General features: G+C 38.6%; 1 protein-coding gene across 4 annotated transcripts in view; it reads left to right on the forward strand.

Annotated features, from left to right (window-relative positions):
• Positions 1–7,744: 7,744 nt before the first annotated feature.
• Positions 7,745–25,231, forward strand: part of LOC127351988 (kinesin-like protein KIF20B) — a 52,233-nt gene continuing 34,746 nt past the window's right edge. For 2 of the 4 annotated variants that reach the window (XM_051380057.1, XM_051380082.1), the window contains exons 1-23: positions 7,745–7,843; positions 9,539–9,647; positions 10,266–10,355; positions 10,655–10,777; positions 10,899–11,037; positions 11,868–12,052; positions 12,244–12,298; positions 12,552–12,758; positions 12,950–13,061; positions 14,576–14,647; positions 14,831–14,977; positions 15,632–15,794; positions 16,001–16,150; positions 16,261–16,386; positions 16,725–16,864; positions 16,983–17,103; positions 17,667–17,844; positions 18,528–18,712; positions 19,395–19,871; positions 20,361–21,541; positions 23,206–23,344; positions 24,547–24,669; positions 24,878–24,935. In XM_051380057.1, coding sequence (XP_051236017.1) covers positions 9,540–9,647; positions 10,266–10,355; positions 10,655–10,777; positions 10,899–11,037; positions 11,868–12,052; positions 12,244–12,298; positions 12,552–12,758; positions 12,950–13,061; positions 14,576–14,647; positions 14,831–14,977; positions 15,632–15,794; positions 16,001–16,150; positions 16,261–16,386; positions 16,725–16,864; positions 16,983–17,103; positions 17,667–17,844; positions 18,528–18,712; positions 19,395–19,871; positions 20,361–21,541; positions 23,206–23,344; positions 24,547–24,669; positions 24,878–24,935 — 4,279 coding nt within the window. In that variant the 5' untranslated portion in view covers positions 7,745–7,843; position 9,539. Of the gene's footprint in view, positions 7,844–9,531; positions 9,648–10,265; positions 10,356–10,654; positions 10,778–10,898; positions 11,038–11,867; positions 12,053–12,243; positions 12,299–12,551; positions 12,759–12,949; positions 13,062–14,575; positions 14,648–14,830; positions 14,978–15,631; positions 15,795–16,000; positions 16,151–16,260; positions 16,387–16,724; positions 16,865–16,982; positions 17,104–17,666; positions 17,845–18,527; positions 18,713–19,394; positions 19,872–20,360; positions 21,542–23,205; positions 23,345–24,546; positions 24,670–24,877; positions 24,936–25,231 lie in introns of all 4 variants that reach the window. The other 2 variants (XM_051380074.1, XM_051380065.1) reach the window with 2 other exon arrangements.

The raw sequence follows: 25,231 nt of genomic DNA on the forward strand, positions 1-25,231 counted from the left end.
TCTCTCTCTCTCTCTCCCCCCCCCCTCTCTCTCCATCGTCTACATCTGCAGCAGAGGAAGTGGGCCTGGTGCCTCCCTGCCTGCTATTCAACTCTTATGTATGTGCATGTGTGTGTTTGTGGCGTCTGGCATCTAAAGGAAGTCAGATATTGTATTAGGACACAATGGCTGCAGGTCCAAGTCACAGTCCATTCTTCTCTATATGTGTCTCTTTGTGTCTCTGTTAGGTCGCTTTAGTTGTGTGACTGAGCAGGGGTGTCATGCAAGCTAAAATTCTGGGGAGCACAATTAGAACAAGAGGCATGGGGTCCTTCCTCGCGTAAAAAAAACACATTTTCTCCAATTTGACATATATAAAGACTTGTAATAACTAATATTTCAAAACTTCACTAAATCTTGTAATCTCCCATTTTATATTAGGGAACATACTGTAAATGTATGTTGAGATTGTCATTTCAATCGTGATAAACACTCATCACCTAGAATTTGAAGGGGCATACATTCAAATAAAAAGACTATATCCACAATGCAAATTAATTTAGAGAACATGGATAATAAAGGAACTTGCCAACATGGTAAGCTGTATTTTCAAACACAATGCATGCAGCAAATAGTTTAATGCGGCCAAAACAGGAAAGTAAGTAAATCCGCCTGTATTCATAGCAAAATAAATATCACCTGAAAATGACAGTGGGTTCGTTCAGGGCTCATAGTAGCCTTTTACAACTTTCTTTTTTAGTAAAAGAAGCATATCATGTTTTATACTTGAAACACATTGCAGTAAATGTGTTGTGAAACATCCGTTACTAAACCCTGTGACACAGGTGAGATATAAGCTATTAAAATTATTACTAAAATAGCATCGGCCCAATGGTTATATTCATATAAATGGTTTCACTAAATCAATGTCTAAAGAAGAATATTTCGAGAGTATATAATCACTGCACTTGCTGATCTGTATTTACCTTTACTCAGCCCTTTTACACTCATTATTCAGTAGGTGCAACATATTAAATTAAGGGTACAATGCATGCTTTTGCATCCTTGTACAACCGGGTCTGAATATAAAATGATCATATCTATATATTTTTAAAAAATTATAGTAATACGATAAAAAATAAAAATGAAATCCAGATATCTAAAATCTGGTGGGGGAACCTCCCTACCTTCCTTTCACACTTTGTGCCATAAAATAGTATAGTTTCCACATAAATGTAGTTGTGTCATTGTTTCCAGTTTTATTTTGAAATACTCCCCTCTTTCTTCTTCAGTAACTTCACATCCTGTCTTTGTGTGTTTTCCCACCGTCCTGCTTAATTTCACCTGTCCCTCATGATTTTTCCCTCTAGTGTATTAAGTCTGTGTGTCCCCTTGTCTCAGTGCCAGTTTGTCTTTGTGTAATGTGTCAAATCTTTCGTAGGGTTTTTTGAACTTCTTCGTTCTTTGTTTGCTGAAACTTATCTGTTTTTTCTTTGGATTTTCTGCCTTTTTGGATTTGTTTTGACATCTGCCTGCCTCATTATCCTGTAAGCGTTTTGGACCTACCCTGCTTACACCATTGTGACATATTATTGTTTGATAATAATAGCTTCAGTGCATAATTTAAAGAGCAGCAATTAATCTGTAATTTGATATGGTGGGAAATATGCTTATTCACATTCATGTCAAGAGTTGGATGAGGGGATTGCCAGCAGTTGGTTAGCTTAGCGTAAAGACTTGAAACTGGGACTTAACATCTAGCCTGGCTCTGCCAAAAGGTGAAAAAAGGCCTACCAGCACCTCTCAAGCTCACATATAAAAATTGTAATTACGTGAGGCCGATTTAAACTCAAAAGCACAGCACAGAAACTATCAGATGCAAGAAAGTGAACTGCACATAAACTGTATAATTAAAAATGGACTCTGTTCATAGGTTTGTGAAGAGCCATTATGAAGCTCAGAGTGGTCAGATCGGGCTGTTGCTGTCTTTAATTTAATTTGAATGTGTTACAGTACAGTATGTTATGTTCAAGGAACTGCAGTTTTTGTTACTTGTGTTGTGTACTGTGTTGGCTTCATTTGCCAGCCATTGATGTTGCCTTTTGGTTAGGTTGTTGTAGTCCTTTTTTTTCTTTTTTACCATTGGACAGAGCTGGACCCGGCTAGCTGTTTCTCCTGTTTCCAGTCTTTATGCTAAGCTAGCTTGCTGTAGCTTCATATTTTGAGAGTGGTATCAATCTTCTGCACTATTCCTTTAATAGGAAAATTTATTTCATGAATCTATGTGTTAGCTTAGAAGAGTACACATTTTTGTAGGCCAGGTGTAGTTGAGGAATATACTGTATATAGTCTATATAACATACTGCTGAATATAAAAGAAGTCCTACAATGTCATCATTTACTTGAGAAATGCTTTCATCAGGGTATCATGTGGTATTTTATCAGTTTTTAAACTTTCCATCCATTTACTGAAAATTCAAAATGCACATACAGTATAAGCAGCATTGCCGCCATTCCAAGAAATACACAATTGTCGGTTATGATGTGGGAAGCCAGTGAGGGATGATAGCAGCAGAGGAGGGAAACAATTATAATGATATTTCCTTTTGTTGCTTCAATTCATTTCACTGTAATTCAAGTTTAGTTCAATTCAAAATTTTGGTCATTTTATTCATCAATTTAGGTTCAATCATTTGCCAAAGTGAAAACAGCATCTTTACACAATGGAAAATAATGCAACATGTCATCTAAGTCACAGCAGATGACACAATACATAAAATGAAGCAACACCATTTCATTCAAGATGACAAAGGGGTTAAATACTGTGACAGAATATAGCTCGAGGCTTCTTAAATCAGCATGGAAAATTTGTAGAGGCTGTGACTTTCTTCCAGAGAACTTGTGATAGTGTCACACTGGTTTCCTCCAGGCCTTCATGAGCGGTAGCAAAGAACAGTTCCCCTCCATTGATCTGAAACAGTGGTTACACCATGTGACAACATGCTGGTGAACAACAATTCATAACCAGAAGCTCTTAAGTTCCTACCACATGTAAGAAAATGTATTATTTTATGTTAAACTAAACTCAGATGAAGTTGTTTGTCCAAATATGTTGTGACCTGAGCATCTCTAACACTGAATTAACACTGCTGCGGTTGGTTTAACAATGAAGTGATGCCATTCAGCTCGACTTCAGAGGAGTTTCATGAAGTTTAGGAAGCATGTCTCAATTTGACACACTGCCACATTTAATTAAGCAGATGAACATAGTGACCCTCCTCGGGGCTTGAACAGAGGCAATAAAACACTGGAGAGCTGCAGATTCACAGAGATAAAGACCTCTTTCTTGCAACTCATGACCTTTTCATCACAGCTGAACAGTTAAACATTATTACAAAGCTTTTTTACAAAGTTAACAGCATCTACAGCTTTGATGAACAAAGCCTTATGTTGTTCCGAACAGCTTGAGGTAATTCAAGCTTGTGCCAACAGTCACAGCAAAACCTTGTGTGAAATAATTTGTCATTCTGAGGTGAATTTGGAAAACTTTGATCAGTCAAATGGCTTTATTTTTTTGTTCCCTGTCATACAGTTAGTCGGTTGACCCTGTAGATTTTACAATATTTGATCCACTACGAATTCAAACCTGTGATATTTAATGACTGATTCCAATTCTTGTCATTTAAGTGAATTCTTCTACATAAATTACATTATACATATTTTTTTAGTTTATTTATTTATTAATAAAAACATACATATAAAACATAATACAATAAAGTATTTTAAAAAGTTGTAGCTCATTAAATTAAAAAGCAAAATGGGCTTACGAAGGCACCCTACCCTAAAAAGATGGGATGTCTTATAATTTTTGATTTATTATTGTTATTTGATACTGGGGAATTTTAATTTAAACTACACAGAATATTCTTTCATTTTCATTCAGCTTAAAAAAGCCTCAACAGACATGGTAAAATTGTGTTATATATTATTATATTTCTGAATAAACTGCCATAGAGTTATGGAAAATATCTGTGATTCTATAAGATTCGTTAGGATGTTATTTCAGTTTATAGACCATTAAACGGTCACAGTTCACAAATTAACAGACAACCTTAGGGAATCATTGTAAAAATCTGATTTTACACTTTCATCTTTTAAATGGAACTTTGTATGTTGTTTGTGAAGTATATCAGGATGCTTTGTGCTGTACAGTGGTGAAACAATGATATATATCTTTTAAACATATAAGAAATGTATCAATAAAACTGTTATATATATAGATGATATAAATCTTCAGTCGAGGGCTTCATAAATTGTGTTTTTTAGCCCAAAACACATCAGCAGCACTTTGTGTCTGTGTGTGTGTGTGTGTGTGTGTGTGTGTGTGTGTGTGTGTGTGTGTGTGTGTGTGTGTGTGTGTGTGTGTGTGTGTGTGTGTTTGCTTATTATTGTGGAAGCCCTGGACTGAAAATGGACCACCTCTTGCTCTGTTCTAAAGGAACCAGAGACCTTCAACGGTTTAGAGACACGAAGAGAGTGTGAGCAGACTTTTAGTTCTTGTCATCAACTCCTCTCCTGCTCTCACACCTCACTTAAGTGTGCGTACGGGTGTGTTTGCGTGTGTGCATTTCATTGTGTCTTTGCATGTATCACACCTCCGTTATCATCTTGCATTAAGCTCACGAGAACAACGATAACATACCTTTCCTTAAAAGAGCACACACACACACACACACACACACACACACACACACACACACACACACACACACAAACGCAAATGATGTGTACACACTCTGGCTGACCTCCTGTTATATTTTTAGAACGCGCTTCATTGGTGTTACAGTACACACCAGGAGGGTGGGTTTATCTGAACCTCAGCACCTCCTCTGACACACAGCTGACAATCACATCAGAGGGAGAGAGAGAGAGAGAGAAAGAGAGAGAGAGAGAGAGAGAGAGAGAGAGAGAGAGAGAGAGAGAGACCAAATAGAAAAAAACTTTGATATTGAACTTGAAACGAATTAAAAGAAAAACATGCGCGGGACACGTTTGTGTTCCCTCAATAGAAAGAGGACAAAGAGATCCTCCCTGCAGGTCACTGAAAGAAGATGTGGAAGGATTATATCTGTAAAATATGGATTGCAATCCTGTTTATCAGCAGGACTTTGGACTTTGGAGTTATCAAGACTGGATTATGAAAGTGGGTCTAGATCTGTAGGATTCACAGGGTGTCAACTGGTTTTAGTCATTTCGTTGGTTAAAAATGTTACAAATATCGAACACCAACTAAAGCAGTCTGCATTATTACCTGATCCTGTGTCAAGTCTAGTTGTAAGATCTTATTTTTGGTTTATATTGTGGTTGTGTGGTCCATAAAGTTGTTTAATAACATACACAACAAATCAAAATACAGACAGAAAACTTGGTTCAGGGAGATTTATTTTACTTTAATGCTTAAAGAGGTACTCCACCCTAAACATGCTTGTGCTGTAAACTGAAGAATATGACTTTACTGTGATGAAACACATCAACGCTGGTGTTAAAGTTGACATAACAGAAAGAATACATTTATGAAAATCTGCATTTTCTGGGTTAAAAATAGCTTAACACGCTTTCCACTGTTTTAAATAACCCTTTACGTTTTAAGACATATGTAAGTTACACTTTAAATTGCAAGTGAGGATGCAACATGGTGACTCTGCCCTCTGCTGGTCACAGTGAGGCACTACAACAAGATGGTCAAACATGCTGTTTGGTGGTTTAACCCTTTCTAGGGAACTCATTGAAATACTTGGAAATTTAAAATTTCAACCCTGGTGTGCTATTGGTGGATATAATACGACATTTTTACTTTTTATTTTTAAAGTTTCAGTTTTAAGCTGGAAATCAAAGTCAATGATATCTACGTGGGCTGGCACAACAACAATCTGTGGCACAGCAGGCCTCCTCTTCCCATAGAAGGACTGAGCAGACAGCTGCTGCAAAAGAAATATGCCACATCAATATACTATGAAAATATGTAATAAATAAGCCATAAGCAAATCAAGATTAAAGGTATTTTGGTTTCCATCCAGTTTGTTCGCTGTGCTCTCCTCACCTGTCACTGTGAAGAGCCCCACCACCCAGTTAATGCTCCAGCTTCCCAGCAGGGCCGTGTCCATTCCAGTGGCTGCACTTTTCTTCTGTTCTCTTTTGGACTTGAAAGAAGCCCAGATGCCGGTCACAAGGACCAGCAGGTAGAAAAGGACAGCCATGATGAACTTGACTGGCCTGCACACTAGACTTGATGTCTGACTGAGTGAGTGACAGAGTGGCAATTATGCAGAAGAGGTATGACGTTCCAGGACAGGAGAAACAAGAAAAACATAAACCTCCACCTTGAAAATACACTAACGCCCTCTGCTGAAAATAGCTGGTCTCAGGTTTAGTTATTTGGCAAGAAAGCATCATGCATCTTGACAGCATATTTTAATTTGATAAAATAAATGAACAAAATCCCTGCCCCTGGTTGTGACTCATCCTTTGGAGTTCTAATACTGATGCATCAGTTTGTCTTCATTTCTTCACCACTGAACACCTCCATTGCTGCTGACATTCCCCTTATAGTGCTGCCAGAGAAATGTGTGTGCCAGTCACTGCAAGCACAAATTCATATCAGAAACAACACTTAATTTGATATTACATAGAAAATAAGCACAAGCACACAAATAAGGAAACAAAGTACGTGTTAAATGTAATACAACACACATCTTCATCCATCCATTTTTTGTGGCTTAGTTGGAGCTGGGTTGCAGAGGCAGCAGGCTAGGCAAGTTAGTCCAGAGACCCCTTTCCCCACCAAGTTGTTCCAGCTCTTCCTGGAAGATCACTCTTAGGGAGTAGAGCCGTTGCTCCTTGACTTCGAAAGGAGCCTGTTAGGAATCTGATCAGGTTGCCTCTTGGGTGCCTTTCTTTGGAGGTTTGTTGGTACAACTGGTATGGAGACCCAGAATATGTGGAGACACCTCATCTGAGCCACAGTGTTCCATTATCAGGATTTTCTTGCTAAGTGTAAACAGAGCCTTTTAAGACGATTTGACTGACTTTTTGGATGTAAAGCCAAACTGGTTTGCAATATGTGTACTTCCAAATGCACAGCACCTGCTGTTAGGATTTGTATGTGGGAAAATCATTTGAATTTTTTCAATTAAAATAATTATATTTTACGCTATGAGTCTGTTTTCATTTTTAAATTGGGCTAAGTCATGTAACAAGACTTACATCTCTTAAACAAGCCTATACCACTGCCTCTAGTGGTATGCAGAGGATACCTCTTTTTTTCAATTAAATGAATTAACCCTTCGACCCTGCTTGTTCCCTCTTCTGATTAGAGGGCGTTAGCACTCTTTTTTATATATATGTAAGAATAAAGATAGTAAACGGATGTAAAATGAATGGTTCAAAAACACTGCAATCACTGTTTATGGTTCTCTGAAAGGTGTTTGGTTGGGGGTGCTATCATGTCAAGCCAGTCTCCCAGGAAATGCAGCAGGTGATGCGGTAAACTCTGCCTAACCTCTACCTGATTATTGTTTAATCTCGTCATATTTGTTATTGCCATCAGACTTTTGTATGAGGTGTTTCCAACCACAGACATATATACATATAACGTTATATGTCTATATTTCCAGCTACTACTAGAGGGACTCGTGGAGGCGTCACACAAAGTACGCATGCGCAGTTTCAGCTTGAATCCGATTGGTCTGTTTCAAACTCGCCGCGGCTGTGTGTTGTTGTGTTTAGTTAGCACAGCGTTACTCAGCGTTAGCACTCAGCAGACTCTTCTGTCGCAGTATCTAAATGTGCCAAATATAGTTGCCAGGTGAGTGTTTTTCTTGAGTAATATTCCACTTGGGTTCTGTTCATAAAAGTTAACCGACCATTGTTACTACGGTAACTGTGTTACCGTTAAACGTGTCAGTTGACAGGTGACCTAACGTTACGTCTGCTTATCGGCTGAAAAATACCAGCTAACCGCTAGCTTATTAGCTAGGTTGAACCAGTGACGGTACACGTTTAGTTGGCGTTAGTTAACATAAGTTTAAAAGATTAAAACTTGAGGTCAGTAAAATGAACATTTGAATTGTGCTCAAACAACCACACCACATTGCAGCATTTTATCGTGAAGCGTTACATTAGACAGTTTTCAGTTAACTGTTGGATAATAAAGCTGATTTCAGGGCTGTACTTTTACGCCAAATCCACGGTTAAAAACCTGACTGCGGTATTTGTGAATGTGTCAGTGTGTCAATATCCAGTGCAATACAAAGTGTCAGCTTTTTGAAGGGCGTGACCTAAAGTTAAGTGACTAGAAAGCTAAAGCTAAAACATCATGCTAGCTGGACTGTTGGTTAATGTTTGTCCCATTGACAGTATGTACAATGTTTGTCTTATTGACAGTATGTACAATGTTTGTTTGTCTTATTGACAGTATGTACAATGTTTGTTTGTCCCATTGACAGTATGTACAATGTTTGTTTGTCTTATTGACAGTATGTACAATGTTTGTTTGTCTTATTGACAGTATGTACAATGTTTGTTTGTCTTATTGACAGTAAGTACAATGTTTGTCTTATTGACAGTATGTACAATGTTTGTCTTATTGACAGTATGTACAATGTTTGTTTGTCTTATTGACAGTATGTACAGTGTTTGTCTTATTGACAGTATGTACAATGTTTGTTTGTCTTATTGACAGTATGTACAATGTTTGTTTGTCTTATTGACAGTATGTACAATGTTTGTTTGTCTTATTGACAGTATGTACAATGTTTGTTTGTCTTATTGACAGTATGTACAATGTTTGTTTGTCTTATTGACAGTATGTACAATGTTTGTTTGTCCCATTGACAGTATGTACAATGTTTGTTTGTCTTATTGACAGTAAGTACAATGTTTGTTTGTCCTATTGACAGTATGTACAATGTTTGTTTGTCCCATTGACAGTATGTACAATGTTTGTTTGTCTTATTGACAGTATGTACAGTGTTTGTCTTATTGACAGTATGTACAATGTTTGTTTGTCTTATTGACAGTATGTACAATGTTTGTTTGTCTTATTGACAGTATGTACAATGTTTGTTTGTCTTATTGACAGTATGTACAATGTTTGTTTGTCTTATTGACAGTAAGTACAATGTTTGTTTGTCCCATTGACAGTATGTACAATGTTTGTTTGTCTTATTGACGTTGTCGTGTTTGTCTTATTGACAGTATGTACAATGTTGTTGCTATTGACCGATGACAATGTTTGTTTGTCTTATTGACAGTAAGTACAATGTTTGTTTGTCCCATTGACAGTATGTACAATGTTTGTTTGTCCCATTGACAGTATGTACAATGTTTGTTTGTCCCATTGACAGTATGTACAATGTTTGTTTGTCCCATTGACAGTATGTACAATGTTTGTTTGTCCCATTGACAGTATGTACAATGTTTGTTTGTCCCATTGACAGTATGTACAATGTTTGTTTGTCCCATTGACAGTATGTACAATGTTTGTCCTCGGTTGTTGCAGGATGATGGAGTCAAGCCTGGGCAACAAGGCTGAGAAACAGGAACAGATAGAGGTTGACAATTTGAAGAGAGATCTCTCATCAGAGTGCAGCACCTTGCCAGACCCTCAGGTAAATAATTCATGATCAATACTCTTGTCCACAATAATGATAATGGCATCACCATACTGATAGCTGTAGCCAGAGCATATAGCCTCTATTAAGTATTTTGAAGCATAAATGAAAAAGTTTTATAAAAACATGTGCACACATGATAATGTTAAGGTAAAGTCTGGTAACAACTCTTTTTAGTTCAGTTATGAATCCGACCAGGCAGTCATGATGGTGATCTTGAAGGCTGAAATCAGGTGTGATCAAATGAACCAGACTTATTTCAGAGTTCTCCGTGATTATCCCGTGTTTTCTTGTGAGAAATGATCTTGAGAAATCAACGGTTTTAATTGGGAGCACAGTTGTTCTTGGCTTCTGTAACTAACTGCTAGAGCTCACCTGATAAGGGATTTATCAGGAAGATACCAATTTTAGAGGGGGAAAATTCACACACTACTGATATGGTCAATTTTTGAGCTGGAATGAAAATTTACCTTTTCTATGTGGATATGGCACCAATATGACTATGCACCATACTGGGTACACAGAAGGATACTTTTTTTTTTTTAAACAAATAACTTTATTAAAGAGTACTTGCTGTTTTTGAATAAACTCTGATGTGTATGTGTATCTGTACAGCATTCCAGTATCGAGGAGAGAGAACACCTTCAGGTGTACCTCCGAATCCGACCCTTCACCTCAGCAGAGAGCCATCATGGAGAGTCACAGGTAAAAAATAAAGAAAAATAAAATACTTCCTGTAGGGATTTCATCTTAAATGAATACCGAGTGCTTGATAGCTGCTTGGTTTTGTGGCTGTCAAAACTCTGTTTATTGTCTTTACTTTACTTTCGAGACCCTCCTTAAAGCAGGCTTTGCTTTACAGCTTAAATCTTCTGCTGTTAAAAGTTAGACGTGACTGAATTCCCCTTACATTTTTGCTGATTCTGCTGCAGATAATTACAAAAGATGTAAACAAAAACAGAATAATTCTGATGGACGGATAAATATTTTTTTATTTTAAACAGGACTGTGTTACCTTGGAGCCCCCTGACACAGTGCTGCTGAAGCCTCCCAGTTTGTCCCTCTCAGCGAGGCTTAGCACTGACAAATCCCTTCCTCAAACTGGACAGCGCTTCCAGTTCTCTCAGGTTTGTGTTTGCTGGCAGATACGAAGCCATAAAAGTTAGCTTATTCTGCTCAGAAAGCTTTCTTATCTTCTTTTCTAGGACTTACGTTGTGATATTTGATCAGCTTTCCTCCCTTCAATAGGTGTATGGCCCCGAGACAACACAGAGAGAGCTCTTCCAAGGCACAGTAAAGGATTTGGTGAAAGATGTGCTCGAAGGGGGGAACTCTCTGGTTTTCACTTATGGAGTCACCAACGCTGGGAAGACCTTCACATTTTTAGGTCTGTGCCACTTGCATACATTTAAATAGTGCTGCGATTTAAACTAAATAGGAAATATTTTTTAGAGGCAGGAAGACTTTTTAATCAGTTCTCTGCAGCTATTTACCACTCAGTTTGTGTCTAGTAAGTGTAATAGACACATTAAGCTACATGATTAAGTTCAGCTCAGATCTGAAATTCTTGGTAATTAATGATTTAAGTAAAAAATGCATAATTCACCCTAGATAGGTGTTGTGACTTTGTTATTGTAGGTTATACTTAGTTTTGTCTGTTCGTAGCTCGGCTAGTTACCTGGCTAGCTGTCAAGAGATCTCTGTCTGATATTTTATCAATATGTAGGAGGAAGTAGGATGGTAGGAGTGGATGATTCCATAAAGTCATTGTGCTCTAGTTGAAGCATATAGTAGGGGCAGTCCATAGCTTTTCTAAAAAATGTCATAATGATGACATTTTTTGCATGGTAGATGTTACATAATCCATTTTACAAAGTAAATAAAAATAAAAAGTATTTTTTGTTTTATTAAACACAATTAATACATTTATCACACAAGACAAAGGTCACGTAACAAGATAAACTCACAAGGAAAAAAATCCGGAAAAAAGGAAAGGAGTACTCAAGTCTTGCAGGTGTTGCTTTTTTTATGTTCTCCAACTGTAGGCCCATTTTAAAAACAAGTGCATGTCTTACAGTGAGCCCCTACTAGCTGCTGTCTACCGCTGCATTATCATTGCTCTGATGAGAAATTACCTTTTTGTGTTTCTGTCTTGAGATGATTTAATGATATGGAAGCACTTAATAATAATAATCCAGCAGTGTGCTCTCACTTCAGGTCCAGATGCTGATGCTGGTATCCTGCCCAGGTCTCTTGATGTAATTTTCAGCAGTATCGATGAACAGGTTTTCACTGGAATCAGCATCAAACCTCACCGCTGCCAAGAGTTCACAAGGCTCAGCAGGGAGCAGCAGGCTGAGGAGGCGGCGTTCAAGAGAAACCTCTTCAGACAACTTAAAGAGGTAACCTGTCTGCCTCAGAGAAGGCTGCAAAATAACAGACGAAAAGGGGAGATACTGAATAGATGGTGAAGTGACATTTAGAGATTACTGTGTATTTGAAGCACTTTGTGACCTTGCTCTTAAAAAATTAACTTGTATATAATTATCCCACTGAATGGCAATTTTAACATTTTCGGCTCTTTGTCTTATAGAGTGAGAAGAGCAATGCCAGCCTGTTGAACTCGACCAATAAGACTCTGCTCGAAGGCAAGCTTTTCTTTTAATCCAGCATCTCGTAATTAGTTATTGGTTGTTTTTCTGCTATTTTTTGCTCTGCAGCTGCAAATCTGACACTGAAACCACCTGGCATGCTCTTATACTAATTCTGATTGACAGCACTGTTGGCACCTGTTCATATTTCTAAAATGTACTGTTCAACCCAGGGGAAGGAATGCATTTTTAAAATTCTCATCTTGTGTTTAAGTACAAAGTTACTACTGTATTGTGTGTGTGTGTGTAGGCTCTTCCATACTGGGGACAACTGTTGCAGTAGAGGACAAAATCAGCCTGGAGGTGGAAACGCATACTAAGTTCTCTGTTTGGGTTTCTTTCTGTGAAATCTACAATGAGAACATTCACGACCTCCTGGAGGTGGTACCCAGCGGGCCTTTGAGGAGGACTGCGCTTCGCCTGTCACAGGACGTCAAGGGCAACGCCTTTGTTAAAGGTTTGATGGAATACTGAGGTTGTTATATTAAAGCGATGCCAATGTTTGAGCTGTGGCAATATAAAATGCCAGCAGAGGTAGTTAAAATGAGTACTGCTATGTCTGCAGTATGTAAACATTGTCACATGAATTCTCTGTTCCTTTTCCAGTCACTTTATATGAATATCCTGTTTTTGTGCCTTTGTATTTAGATCTGCGTTGGGTTCAGGTAAATAGTGCAGAAGAGGCTTACAAGGTGATGAAGCTGGGCAAGAAGAACCAGAGCTTCTCCTCCACCCGGCTCAACCAGCTCTCCAGCAGGAGGTGAGGGTGATAAGCAATCAGCTTTTACAGATATTCAGCTAAAGGTTGTTTTTTCTTTCAAACAGTTATTGAAAGGACCAGTGTGTACATTTAGTGGTATCTAGCAGTGAAGTTACAGATTGCAACCAACTTCATACTGCTCACCTTCTAAGTGTGTAGGAGAAAATACGGTGGCTGCTAAACTTGTGAAAAAACACAGAAGGCCCTAACTAGAGCCAGCGTTTGGTTTGTCCATTCTGAGCTACTGTAGAAACATGGTGGTTCAACATGGCAGCCTCCATGGAAGAGGAATCGCTCCCCCTGTAGATAAAAACACCTCATTCTAAGGTAGCAAAAACAATGATTCTTATTTTCAGGTGATCATACACTAATGAAAACATACTTTTATATATTATATTATATTCCATTTCTGTCACTAGATCATCCTAAATGTTGCACACCAGACCTTTTGACTGCAAAAGTAAAATAATATTTAACTCCTTGACCAGCAACTTGCAACAACTGGTCTGTTATGTGGTGTAAAATGATTAAAGCTATTGTAACCGTGACAATATTCTTTTTTTCACTCAAACTCTTTACCAGACAAACGTTTAATTTGCCTTTTTCAACCTAAATAATCTTAAACATGATCATTAGCTTATTCAATACCCCAAAGTTTTATATTAGGTTATTCTTTTTGCTCCATTTGTGGGCAAGTTTCATTTATAGGGGATTAGAGCTGCAACAATTAATAGATTAGTTGTCAACTATTAAATTAATTGCCAGCTGTTTTGCGAATCAATTAATCATTTGATTCATCATCTCTGATTTCAGCTTTTTAAATGTGATTATCTTCTGGTTTCTTTAGTGTTCTATGAAAGTGAACTGAATATGTTTGGATTGTGGACAACAGAAGACATTTAAGGACGTTGCTTTGGGAAACTGTGATCACCATTTTTCACCGTATTCTTACATTTTATGGACCAAACAACAAATCAATTATTCGAGAAAATAATTGTTGGATTAATCAATAATGAAAATTATTGTGGCAGTCATGAAGATAAATAAGAGAATATGTATGCTACATGTCAGCTGTACATGAGACTGATTTGCAAAACAGAAAATAATTTAATATATTTTTATTTTCGGTGTGGATGTCAAAAACATTTACTTCAAATTCAAGAACATTATAATCCTTAAACGTATTTTTTCTGTTCATGATTGTGCAGTCGTGTCATTTAAGAATGATGTGGTTCTTGCACAAGACCAAATGGACCCACTCAGTCGTCTCTCTTTTAAACCCCTTCTGTCTTTTCATTACACATGTCATTGTGTCATTACACAATTTTCACTCTCACGTCTTATTCTTTTCTCTGCACTTGTGGTTGTAGTCATACTAAAATAAACAAATTGCACAAAAATGTTGAGCTGAATAAATCTGATAGATCTTTCCTCAGGTCATTTCACTCTTAAGAGTCTGTTTATTCCATGTTAATACAAAGTTGCTTTGTTTGATTTTCTTTCTCTTTCTGCAGTCACAGTATTTTTTCCATTCGCATATTGAGGATTGAGGATATCGGGATCCCAAGGGTCCACACAGTCAGCGAGTGAGTGAAACTTGACATTTAACTATGACTGCAAACTTTCTCAACGATGCCTCATTTCACAACCCTGCAGTTACATTCTAAAAGTGTAGTAAAGTGTGAAGTGTTGAGCATTAATGTACAGCATCAGCTTCTTGTGCTAGAGTTATTTTGTAATTTTATGTGGATAAATGTGTTTGTCATCAGGTTGAGTCTGTGTGACCTGGCTGGCTCAGAGCGATGCGCCAAAACCCAGAATAAAGGAGAGCGTCTGAAAGAAGCCGGAAACATAAACACGTCACTGCTCATCTTGGGGAAATGCATCAATGCACTCAGATACAATCAGCAGGCCAAGTGAGATCACTGTCCTCATTCTCTCTCTGTCTTCAATTGATTTTGAATCAAAAGAAATTTCACAGAATTAACACCCAACTCTGAAAGTCTTTTAGAGCTTTTTATTGTCCTTTTTAGCACTCTGTTTTTGTTGACTGTATAGCTTTAGTTTAGTATTATAGCTCTCCTCAAACTCCATAGGCATCTGTTTTCAACCAACACTGTAGTATACAACCTACCGAGCACCAATCAGCAGACAGAAAATTCAAAATTAAAATCTAGCAGCTAAAGAAACATATTTTTCTAAAGAGTTGGTGGAGACCAAAATAGAACTAAAATTAAGTTAATACTGGACTTGCATTCATCAGGCAGACACAAACCAAAATTCAATAAGTTCATAAAGGTGCAAAATGTCTGCTGAATGTATAAAAGGGGAAATTGCATGCAGTAACAACTTAATAAACTGGTGCTATGTGGTGGCTGTTTGTCTGTCAGCTTATTATGTTGTTTTTCTTCCCAGTGGCCAAAAAATAAGGATTAATGCAGCTTTAAATCAAATCAAACAAAAATTCTACACAGGTTTTGTGTCAATACAGCTTTGAGGGTTGAGCACCACCAAACAGAATGTCCATATATCAATGCCAACTAAGTTTGTTTGTCTGTTTCTCCCCTCAGGCTGCTTCAGCATGTTCCCTTCAGGGAAAGCAAGCTGACCCACTACCTGCAGGGCTTTTTCTGTGGTCGAGGTAAAGCCTGTATGATCGTCAACATCAACCAGTGTGCCTCCATGTACGACGAGACTCTTAACGTCCTCAAGTTCTCTGCTGTGGCACAGAAGGTGCATTCTTTCATTCGTTCATTCTTCTTTCTTAGAGTGTTTCCTCTTATTGTTTTAATTCAACTGTAGCCACACACACACACACACACACACACACACACACACACACACACACACACACACACACACACACACACACACACACACGGCTTTTTCTTTGTTCTTCATTCATTTGTCTCTTTTCTGCACTTTCTGTCTTTTTCTAGGTTGTGGTTCTCTCAACCAAGCCCCTTCCCATCATACCCCAGAGGTCTGCCAGTGACGTATCGTTCATCAACAATGCTGAGAGGAAGGCTCTTCGGGGCAGCAGGAGGAGCTCCCTGATTGGCTGGGATAGTAGCCTGGAGGATGTACAGGTGGGGTCGGGTTGGTCTGCTTATGCTTTTCTTATTACAATTAATACAGTATTTTATATTTTATCACTAGATAAATCTTTATTGTGCTGTCATTAAAATTGTTTGTCCAGGAGGATGAGGATGATGAGTATGATGAAGAAAAGAGCCTGATGGAGGTCACAATGGATCAAACTGGCAATGAAGAAGATAGTGATGAGAATGATGATAAAATTTTCATCGGTAAAAGGGTGCACCAGGTCAGTCCCTAACATTTTAATTTCATGAAGTGCTTTTAAAAAAGAAGCTGCAACTAATTGCTTAAAAGGTCCAGTGTACGAGGATTTGTTGCCTGAAATGGAATATAATATTTATAGATATGTTTTCATTAGTGTATAATCACCTGAAAATAAGAATCGTTTTTCTTTGTGCTTGGGAGGGGAGGGGGAGGCGAGGGAGCTGCAATCTGCAGCTACACTGTTAAACTACACACTGGACCTGTTTAATAAGAAGTACATGCACTGAGAATATTCCGTAGTATTACCAAAAAAAACGCAGTTTGCAGTTGAAAACTCTTGATTGTTGTGTTGTTCCTCAGAGGCAGGTGGCACTGTTGAAACAGCTACAGGTACAGCTGAAGAAGGAGCGAGCGGAGAGCCTGCTCATGGAGGCGCGAGTTAGAGATGAAATCAGCAGAGAGTTCTCAGAGCTCTTCTCTGAGATGCAAACTGACTATAAGTGAGACATTTGTGTATATATATATGTGTATATACTCAGTGTGTATGTGTTTATATATATGTGTATGTATATGCTGTGATATTTAAAGTGGGTGTGTGTATGTGCGTGTGCGTTTCAGTGAACGCCTGGCGAGGGAGAGAGAGATTTTGGAGGAGCGAGCAGAAAGGAGGCTGGAGATCTTCAAAAACCTCATTGACAAAATGGCCTCCACTGGACCCTGTCCAGATGCACAGGCCATGGTAATACAATCTCTGTGTTTCGTTTACCTGTTGGCTGGTTAAATGTTATTATTGCTAGAACTGATTTTTTTTACAACAAAGATTTAATGATTACAACATAAATGAAAGTGGGGAATATGTGGAGGCTGTACTTGTATTGCATCTTAGTGACAAGATTTGTGTGCAACACTTCACACACCAAGTTCTCAGAAACAGAGCGGCCTTAATTATTGAGTTTAACCTGTCTTTGACCTGCTTCCACCTACAGATTGCTTTTGAAATAGTAATGATTTCTTGCTGGAAGTACTTCATTTGCTTTGAGAGCAAAGGGAATTGCAAAGTTTCTATCATTTCATAAAATGACAGAAAAGTTATTTGATCTCTTTTTGACATCCTATATTAATAAGCCTTGGGAATTTGTATGTAGCCACTCAAACAGTCAGAGTTAAGTAAGGTCTTGTTCCAGGATACTCTTGACAGGTGTGGCCGAACTGCCTCAGGACACCAAACCTGGATGTTGTAATTGTGGCAATGTACTCGTTAATCTCCCTAACTAATTTTCTGATGTTTTCCTTCTCCTGCAGGACAAATCTCTGGACTCCTACTCCTCTGAATGGGCAGGCATAAAGAAGGCCGCCGAGGCTGCTCATAAATGTCTGGGTTCAGGCTGGGCAGGAGCTCAGGGAAGAGATGCTGTAGAAGAGCTGGAGAGGAAGGTGTTCGAACTGAATGAGCACCAGCGGAAAGTCCAAGAGCACAATGGTAAAAACACATATTAATCCATCAGTGTCTTAACTTGCCAGATGGCAGATGGAAGAGGAAACCACAAACTCTTAGACTTTCACAGACTGCAGCGCTCTACAAGAATGTGAAAATGTGAATGTCAGAGAACTTCATATATCTTCATTACAGTAGTTCCAAAGACAGCTGTTCAGTGTGGTCTGTGGGTTATGGAGACAGTTTCTGGAAAGACACACTGCTGTTCCACCACAAGGAAATTCTATTCCCCACACAGATCTCAAATCCCTCGTCAAATGAAACCAGCACTATTTGCATGGCAAGGTGCCAGTAATGGCATGGGGGAAATAAGTTATTTTGTCATTTGGGTGAATCAATTTAACGACATGGGTATTCCCCAAACCACGAAGGCCGAACAAAACATTTGAATGAGACAGCCGAAAGAAAGAAGACATAAGACTGTCTGCCTATCACTGACACTAACGACACATTTCATGTCATGTTTTATTACAGACATGTCAGTAATTGAATAACCTTCATACCAGTAATATAGGCTATGTCTTTGACAGTACAAAATGTATTTTAAAGCAGTAAATGGAAACATATCTTTCTGTTATTTGTTCCAGAATTGACAGTTAGACACCAGTGTGTCACTTCTGGCCTACTTTTCACTGTTTTTTTTATTTCTTTTGTGTTATTTCTTGAAGGTGAAGCCAGTGGAGTAGAGAATGAGGAGAAAATGAAGCTTCTCTTTCAGCTCCAGGAGAAGTCATCAGAAGTTGCCCTGCTCGAGCAACAAGTGGGAGACCTGCAGAGGACGGCAGAGCCGGGCTCACAAGGCCACTCCTTGCTGGTCGGGGAGGGCGGTTCATGTGAGAGAGAGCGGCTGCAGGTAAGGAGCACATAATCAGGAGGAGGTGCTGAATGCCCACAAAGAGAAGAAGCGATGTCATCGTTGTCCCGACAACTCTTGCTAGAACCATTTTTCAGTGAAGGGGAGGCTGAGCTTCATTAGCATTATCTCCTGTCTCATAATCTTAGGGCTGTGGATTGTTTTATTTGTAGAAAGATGTATTCAGTCAAAATTCCCCTCCTCTTATGCATCTATGTTAATTCATGCTGCCACAGGCTATTGATATTGACCAATGAGCATCTCCACTGAAGCACTATAATGGTTAATGCCTTTTTCCTGGGCAACAGGGGGAGAAAATATTCCCATTTCATTTTATGCACTCACATGTTTGTAGGTTCTTGGAGTTAAACCAATGACCTGTTCACAAGCATGTCTTTCTATCCCCAAGGCTGTCACTGGCCTACATTGTATTAGCCTGATTTTTGTTATAGGGCTGAACACTACACTAATATTTAACAATATTTTTTGAGAGAGAGATATTATAATGTCTACTTCTAATCTGTGGAATGATAGTGAAATAAAAAAAAAGGTTGAAAACTTTTGCTTTAGTACACCGCAAGAATTGTTCATCTGTTTTCGGTGACACTCCCGCTACCCTCATTAAGTTTATTCAGTGCTGTTCAAACAGGAATAGGAATTAATCAGTACTCCTTTCGCTCAGGAGGCGTTGGCTGACCTTGAGAAGGAGAAGAGAGGCAGAGAAGCCGCCCTTGCTGCTTTGGAATATCAGACAATGGGAAAAGAAGAGGCACTGGCATCCTTAGAGGAGGAGAGGATAGCAAGGGAGGAGGCCCTTGCCACACTAGGGGAGCTGAAGAGAAGTAAAGAGGAGGCACTAGCATCCCTCAAAGAAGAGAGACAAGGCAACAAGAAAGCCTTGGCAGCCCTAGAAGCTGAGAGGAGAGCCAAGGAGGATGCCATTGCAGCCCTTGAAAAAGAGAAGCAAAGCAGAGAAGACATGCTTGCTGATCTTGGTGAAGAGAAGCGTGGCAAAGAGGAGGCTCAGTCTGTTCTGGAGGTGGACAGGAAGGAGATCAGCAGGCTGGTCGAGGAGAGAGAAAAGAGGCAGCAGGAGGGTGATGCACTTCAACACGAAGTCAGAGATTTGACTGCCAAACTGGAAGCCACAGAGCACCAGGTGGGCCACAGTAGGATTTTAACTTTTTGGTAAAATTAAACAGTAAATCCACCGCCCCACTTATCATCTAAAGCTGCAACCATTAGTCAATTAATCAAGTAGTTTGTCAACAATTTATCAACAATGAAATTAATCACCACCTATTTTTATAACTGATTAATTGTTTTGAGTCATTTTTTAAAGAAAAGAAAATTCTCGGATATCTACTTCCACAGTCCTCTATGATAGTAATCTTTGAATTGTGGACTTTAAATTATTCATAAAACAATGATACCTATCTCAGTATTTGTGATAAATGGTGATTTTTGTTTTTTTCAGAAAATGTACTGAGAGAGGTCTGATATGAGTTCTAAGCTGTTCAGGGCCTGATATAAACTTTTGAATTTTGTCTGCCAGAAGGTTGTTTAGCATGTACTGTTATTTGTGTTTCCTAAATGGTCTTAGTGCTACAAGACTAAAATAAACGTATATTTGTGAAAATTACCACAGGTGACCACAGAGACGGAGAGAGCTGAACAAGTGTTAGTCCAGCTCCAAACTGCTCAGGCACAACTGGACGAATACTCCAAGGTGATCCAGGACAAAACTTCCCAAATCCACACCCTGACTCATGAAGTTCAAAGCCTGAAACAGGAAGTGCATACTTCAGCAGCATCATCTGATGGTGTCAATGGTCAGCTGAGAGAGGAAGTGTCAGCACTAAGGAAGAATCTGGCTGAGGAAAAAGAGAAAACTGAGAGCGTGCACAGACAAATGCTGGAGCTGGAGCAAGCGCTAGCACAGGCAAAGGAACAGTTAGCACACAAACAGCTAACTTCCGACCAGCAACTGGAACAGTTTACTGAGAAGCTGAATGAACAAAAGGCCGCTTCAAAACGGCAAGCTGAAGAGCTGACAAAGAAGCTTCAGGAGCAAGAAGAGATAACACAGCAACCACTGGATGAGCTCAGATCCAAGCTCGAATGCCAAGAACATGCTTTCAGAGAAGAATTAGAACAGCTGAGAACAAAACTTGAGGAACAAACAAAGGCCTTGGAAAAGCAGGTAGAGGAGCTCAATAAGAAGCTGCGTGAACAAGAATTGATGTCACAACAGCAGTTGGAGGAGTTAAAACACAAACTGAGTGAAGAAAAAGCAACCTCCGGCAAACTTTTAGATGATCTCAAGCAAAAGCTGAATGAACAGGAGCAATCTGCAGAGCTGCTTAAGGCCGAAATAGAAGAAGCTAGGCTAAAAGGTTCAAACAGTTCCTCTAGCTCTGCTAATGAAGAAGATCTCAAGAGGAGGAACTCCGATCTCCAGACTGAGGTTGCATCCCTGAGGGCAAAGGTTTCCAACCTGGAAGAATCAAAGGAGTCTTCCAGCAAAACTGAAGCTCAGCTAGCCTCTCCAGAGAATGAGAGAATGCTACAGCTAGAGGAGAAGCAAGCGGAGCTGGAGATGGCATCCAGAGAGAGAGAGGCAGAGCTGCTGGAAAAGGAAGCACAGGTAGCATCCCTGCAAAAGAGCCTGCAGAAGGCGCAGGAGAGGCGGGAAGAGGAAGACAGCCAAGCAGTCCAGGAGGCCCGACGCAGGGAGGTTGAAAGGCGAAGGGAGCTGCTGGCTGTGGCGCATGAAGCTATCGCCCAGAAGGACGCAGAGCTGGAGAAGAAAGCAGAGGAGATCAGCAGGTAACTAGTCATTTCCTTTATTACATCTTAAATTACGTCGTCACAAGTCCTAATTCTGTTAGGTTGGACCCTGTTTACGGTTACATGTCTTCTTAGAAAACGTACATTTTACTTTAGTAGCTCTACTTTGTAGCACATTTACTGTAGATTGACTGAATATGAATGAAAATATGATTAGTTTGTATAAAATGACGATATGGATATCTTTATTATTTATTTATATTTTTTCCTTTTTAATTTAGAACCTTTTGTGTAACAAAATATAAAATATTAATGTCTCAGTGTCTCCCATATAAGACTCACCCACCACTCACCTACCCAAGTGTTAACTGGTACGCAGAGAGAGTTGATTCAAGTTTCAAGTGTATCTGTATACTGGGACTTACTATTTATCCTGGGTTAACAAATACAAGTTTTACATGTGTTAAGTAATTTTAAATTAATAAATAATAATTCATTTAATAATTAATAATAATAATAATAATAATAATAATAATAATACATAATTTTAAGAATGTAAAATTAAAAAAAGAGGAAAAGAAGAAACTGGGCCTATATGCTTTCTTTTCACGAGACGAGGGATAAACCTTGGGTTTTTACTACACCCACACCCTGATCCACAATACTGAAGTCGTATTTCAACAGAAATAGTCAGTTCAGTTCAGTTTGCTTGCTGTTTTTCTACTTATGTTTTAGGACTTCATAAAGAGTCTGATAAGAAATGTGAAATACAGCCTGAAATACAAACAAAAGCAGTGATTACACCCCTAAATATTCCTGTACCACCTTTCCCTCTCGAAGTCCAATAATGAGACCGGTAATACTCTGAAAAATTAAAATTAGATTTTGTCTGTTTAATTCGGTATTTAATTTGGTGTAGACCAAGACTCATCAAATAAAAAAGTGTTTTAAAACAGTTAAATAGAAGTCTTCCTCTATTCAAATATATTTTGCTGCCATTTTCAAGTAGCTTTTTTATGTTAGATTTTCTTTTGTCTTTATCCCAGTCAGTCACAATGCACCTTCTTTAACAGTATTTGATACAGTCCTTCATTATTTAATAATTATAGGCTTCACAATAAATTAAGAATGTTTGACATAGGCCTGGGCAATAAAACAATAGTTATATATATCGACAATAGAAACTTCACAATAGCATTAAGAAAATTGTTCAATAAAATATTGATCGTTTCATTTAAATGCATTAAATGCCAGCCCTAGTGATTTTAAATTTGCACCTCCCATTAGCTTGTCTCAGTGTCAGCTTTTTAGGATCCTAATATGTTCAATACATGTAACACTAATGGACATCAATTTAACTGTCAGAAGCAGTCAGTCTCTAAATTAAAGTATGTTGTCATACTGGAGTTGTTCTCTAAGTTGCAGAAAAAAGGAATAAACAGTGAGAAGCAGTCTCCTTTTTATAACCTTGTCTCGTGGTTCTCTACACTATATTATTGTAAAATAAATTTTCTTTGCGTTATCTTGCCTTTCATCTCTCCACAAGTACCTTGGTGTCCAGGGAGAGTTGTATTAATCCGTCCATCCAGCCACTGTATTAAAGAGTCTCAAGAGCAATGGTGCTGTTCTAGAGCGCACTGGTACTACCCTGTCTTTTGAAAGAATAGGTAGCAGTTCATTGTTATCTTGTCTCACTCTCCCAGACTGAAGGAAAATGCAAAGCAGGACTCTGAGAAAGCCAAGAGCCTCAGCCTCGACCTTCAGAGGAAAGAGGACGACACTTCAGACCTCAGGGAGAAACTAGCAGACTACAAGAAGCAGATCCAGCAGGTCCAGAAGGAGGTACATGCATAATATCTTTAAAAACCTAAAGACAGAAGTGAGAGCAACCTTCAATAAGCAGTTGATTTTTTAAATCTGTTGCTCTCATTATACGGCAAAGGTATTTGTCTTTTGGTTTCTGAGTAGTGCCTACACTAAGGTGTTTAAAGGTAGAAGGCTGGGTTCAGCCAAAATAAGTTGGCATTTTCCAAAAGCAGTGTATTTCAAGAATGCTTAAATTCCAGACTGGATAAATTCAGAAGCACAAGCCAGTCATACAGTGATCTGTAGATCTGTTGATGACAGATTACTTTCTGAACATTGAATTTTATCCAGTGACAGCTGAAACTGAAGTAATTGATTTCTGAGCTCACTTTAAATCCCTTTTGCTGAATCCTTGGTTCAGTCATGGACTCAGACCAAACCAGCCATAACAAGACATTTACTGTATCCTTAAGAATCTTTCAGGTAGGAAACCTTAGTGTTGACTAGGGTTGGGCGATATTATGTTCTTCCAACCGGCCACTGTTAGTCCAAAAGCGGGTGATTGCAGATACATTTGCATATCCAGTATTCCTGTTGTTTTGCTGGGAGATGAGCAGCAGGTTCACTACTTGCCGCAAGTTAAACAAAATAAATAAATAAAAAATGCCAAGAAAGGAAATTGCAGCTCACTGGGATATGATTATAGATGCTTTCCTTTCTTTCTCTTTGTCTTTCTGTTGTGCTCTCCCTCTCTACTTACAAACCATTAACAAAAGGAAGAGGATAAGTAATTTGCCAGTAAAAATGGGCATTTTATTACATTTAAAAATTAATTCCATGCTTCAGAGACAGAAGATTCACTGGCAAGAAAAAGACTGTAAGACATTGGGATGGAGCTAAAACATAACACATTTGCACATGGTAGACATTTTGGATTAATTAAAGTCTGTATATTATTTAAAGCCCTTACATGATTTAAACTCTATTGCAGTCTTCAGATTCTAAAGGTCTCATACATTTAAAAATGTTTCCTGCTTGATTAAAAATATTCTATGGCAGAGAAAACGATGAGTGTTTGGTGTTAAGTTGAAAGTGTAGCTTATGTACAGGTTGAGGGAAGTTAAATTATGGTAAGCTTCCTGCATATGAAAGTGGACACTGATATAAACAGCAGACAGCCAGAATTATTTTTATCTATAATGTGCAAACTTTTGTTTATGACTCTTTCTTTCCGGAAGATCTCGTCCATGAGAGAAGAGGAAAAGGTTTTGAGGCAGAAGCTGTCTGACATGGAGAAAGCCAAGAAGCAGCTTCAGTCTGACCTTGCCAACCGAGACCGAACCATCCAGCAGCTCAAAGTGGTGAGATAATCTGTCTTTCACTTTTCCATTTAGTATACCAAGTCTCTGAAGGCTTTAGCTCTGTTTGCCTCAGAGGAGCAGCACTCCCCTCCTCTTGTGTGCCTGTAAGCAATCCAACGGATTTCCCTTTGACTGCCTATATACTGGTATATCGATGTGCCATCTTCATGCTTTCCTTATGACTTAATCTCCTCCTCCCTTCCTCTAGGAACAATCGTCTGACAAGTCTGACCAGACACTCCAGCTCTACCAGAAGTCCTGTAAAGGTAAACACTGTGTGTGCTTCACTAGAGGAAAAGCATTTTGTCTTGTCTGTGGAAAGACATGAGATCTGCCTTTGAAATCGGCATGGCCAGTCTTTCGGAGGCTGCAACTAATGATTGTTATTAGCGATCATTTGGTATTTAAATAAAAAAAAAATCTTTCCTCAATCTTCAGATTGCTAGTTTTGTCTGACCAACAGATAGAAACCAAATGATTTTAAATTTACAATCATACAAAACAGATAAGAAGCAAATCCCAGAATTTGAGAACTTAAATGAATATCTATCAACTGAAAATG

The sequence above is a fragment of the Dicentrarchus labrax genome, unplaced genomic scaffold (genome assembly GCF_905237075.1).
Source record: "Dicentrarchus labrax unplaced genomic scaffold, dlabrax2021, whole genome shotgun sequence".
In the NCBI taxonomy this organism is placed as follows: Eukaryota; Metazoa; Chordata; class Actinopteri; family Moronidae; genus Dicentrarchus; species Dicentrarchus labrax.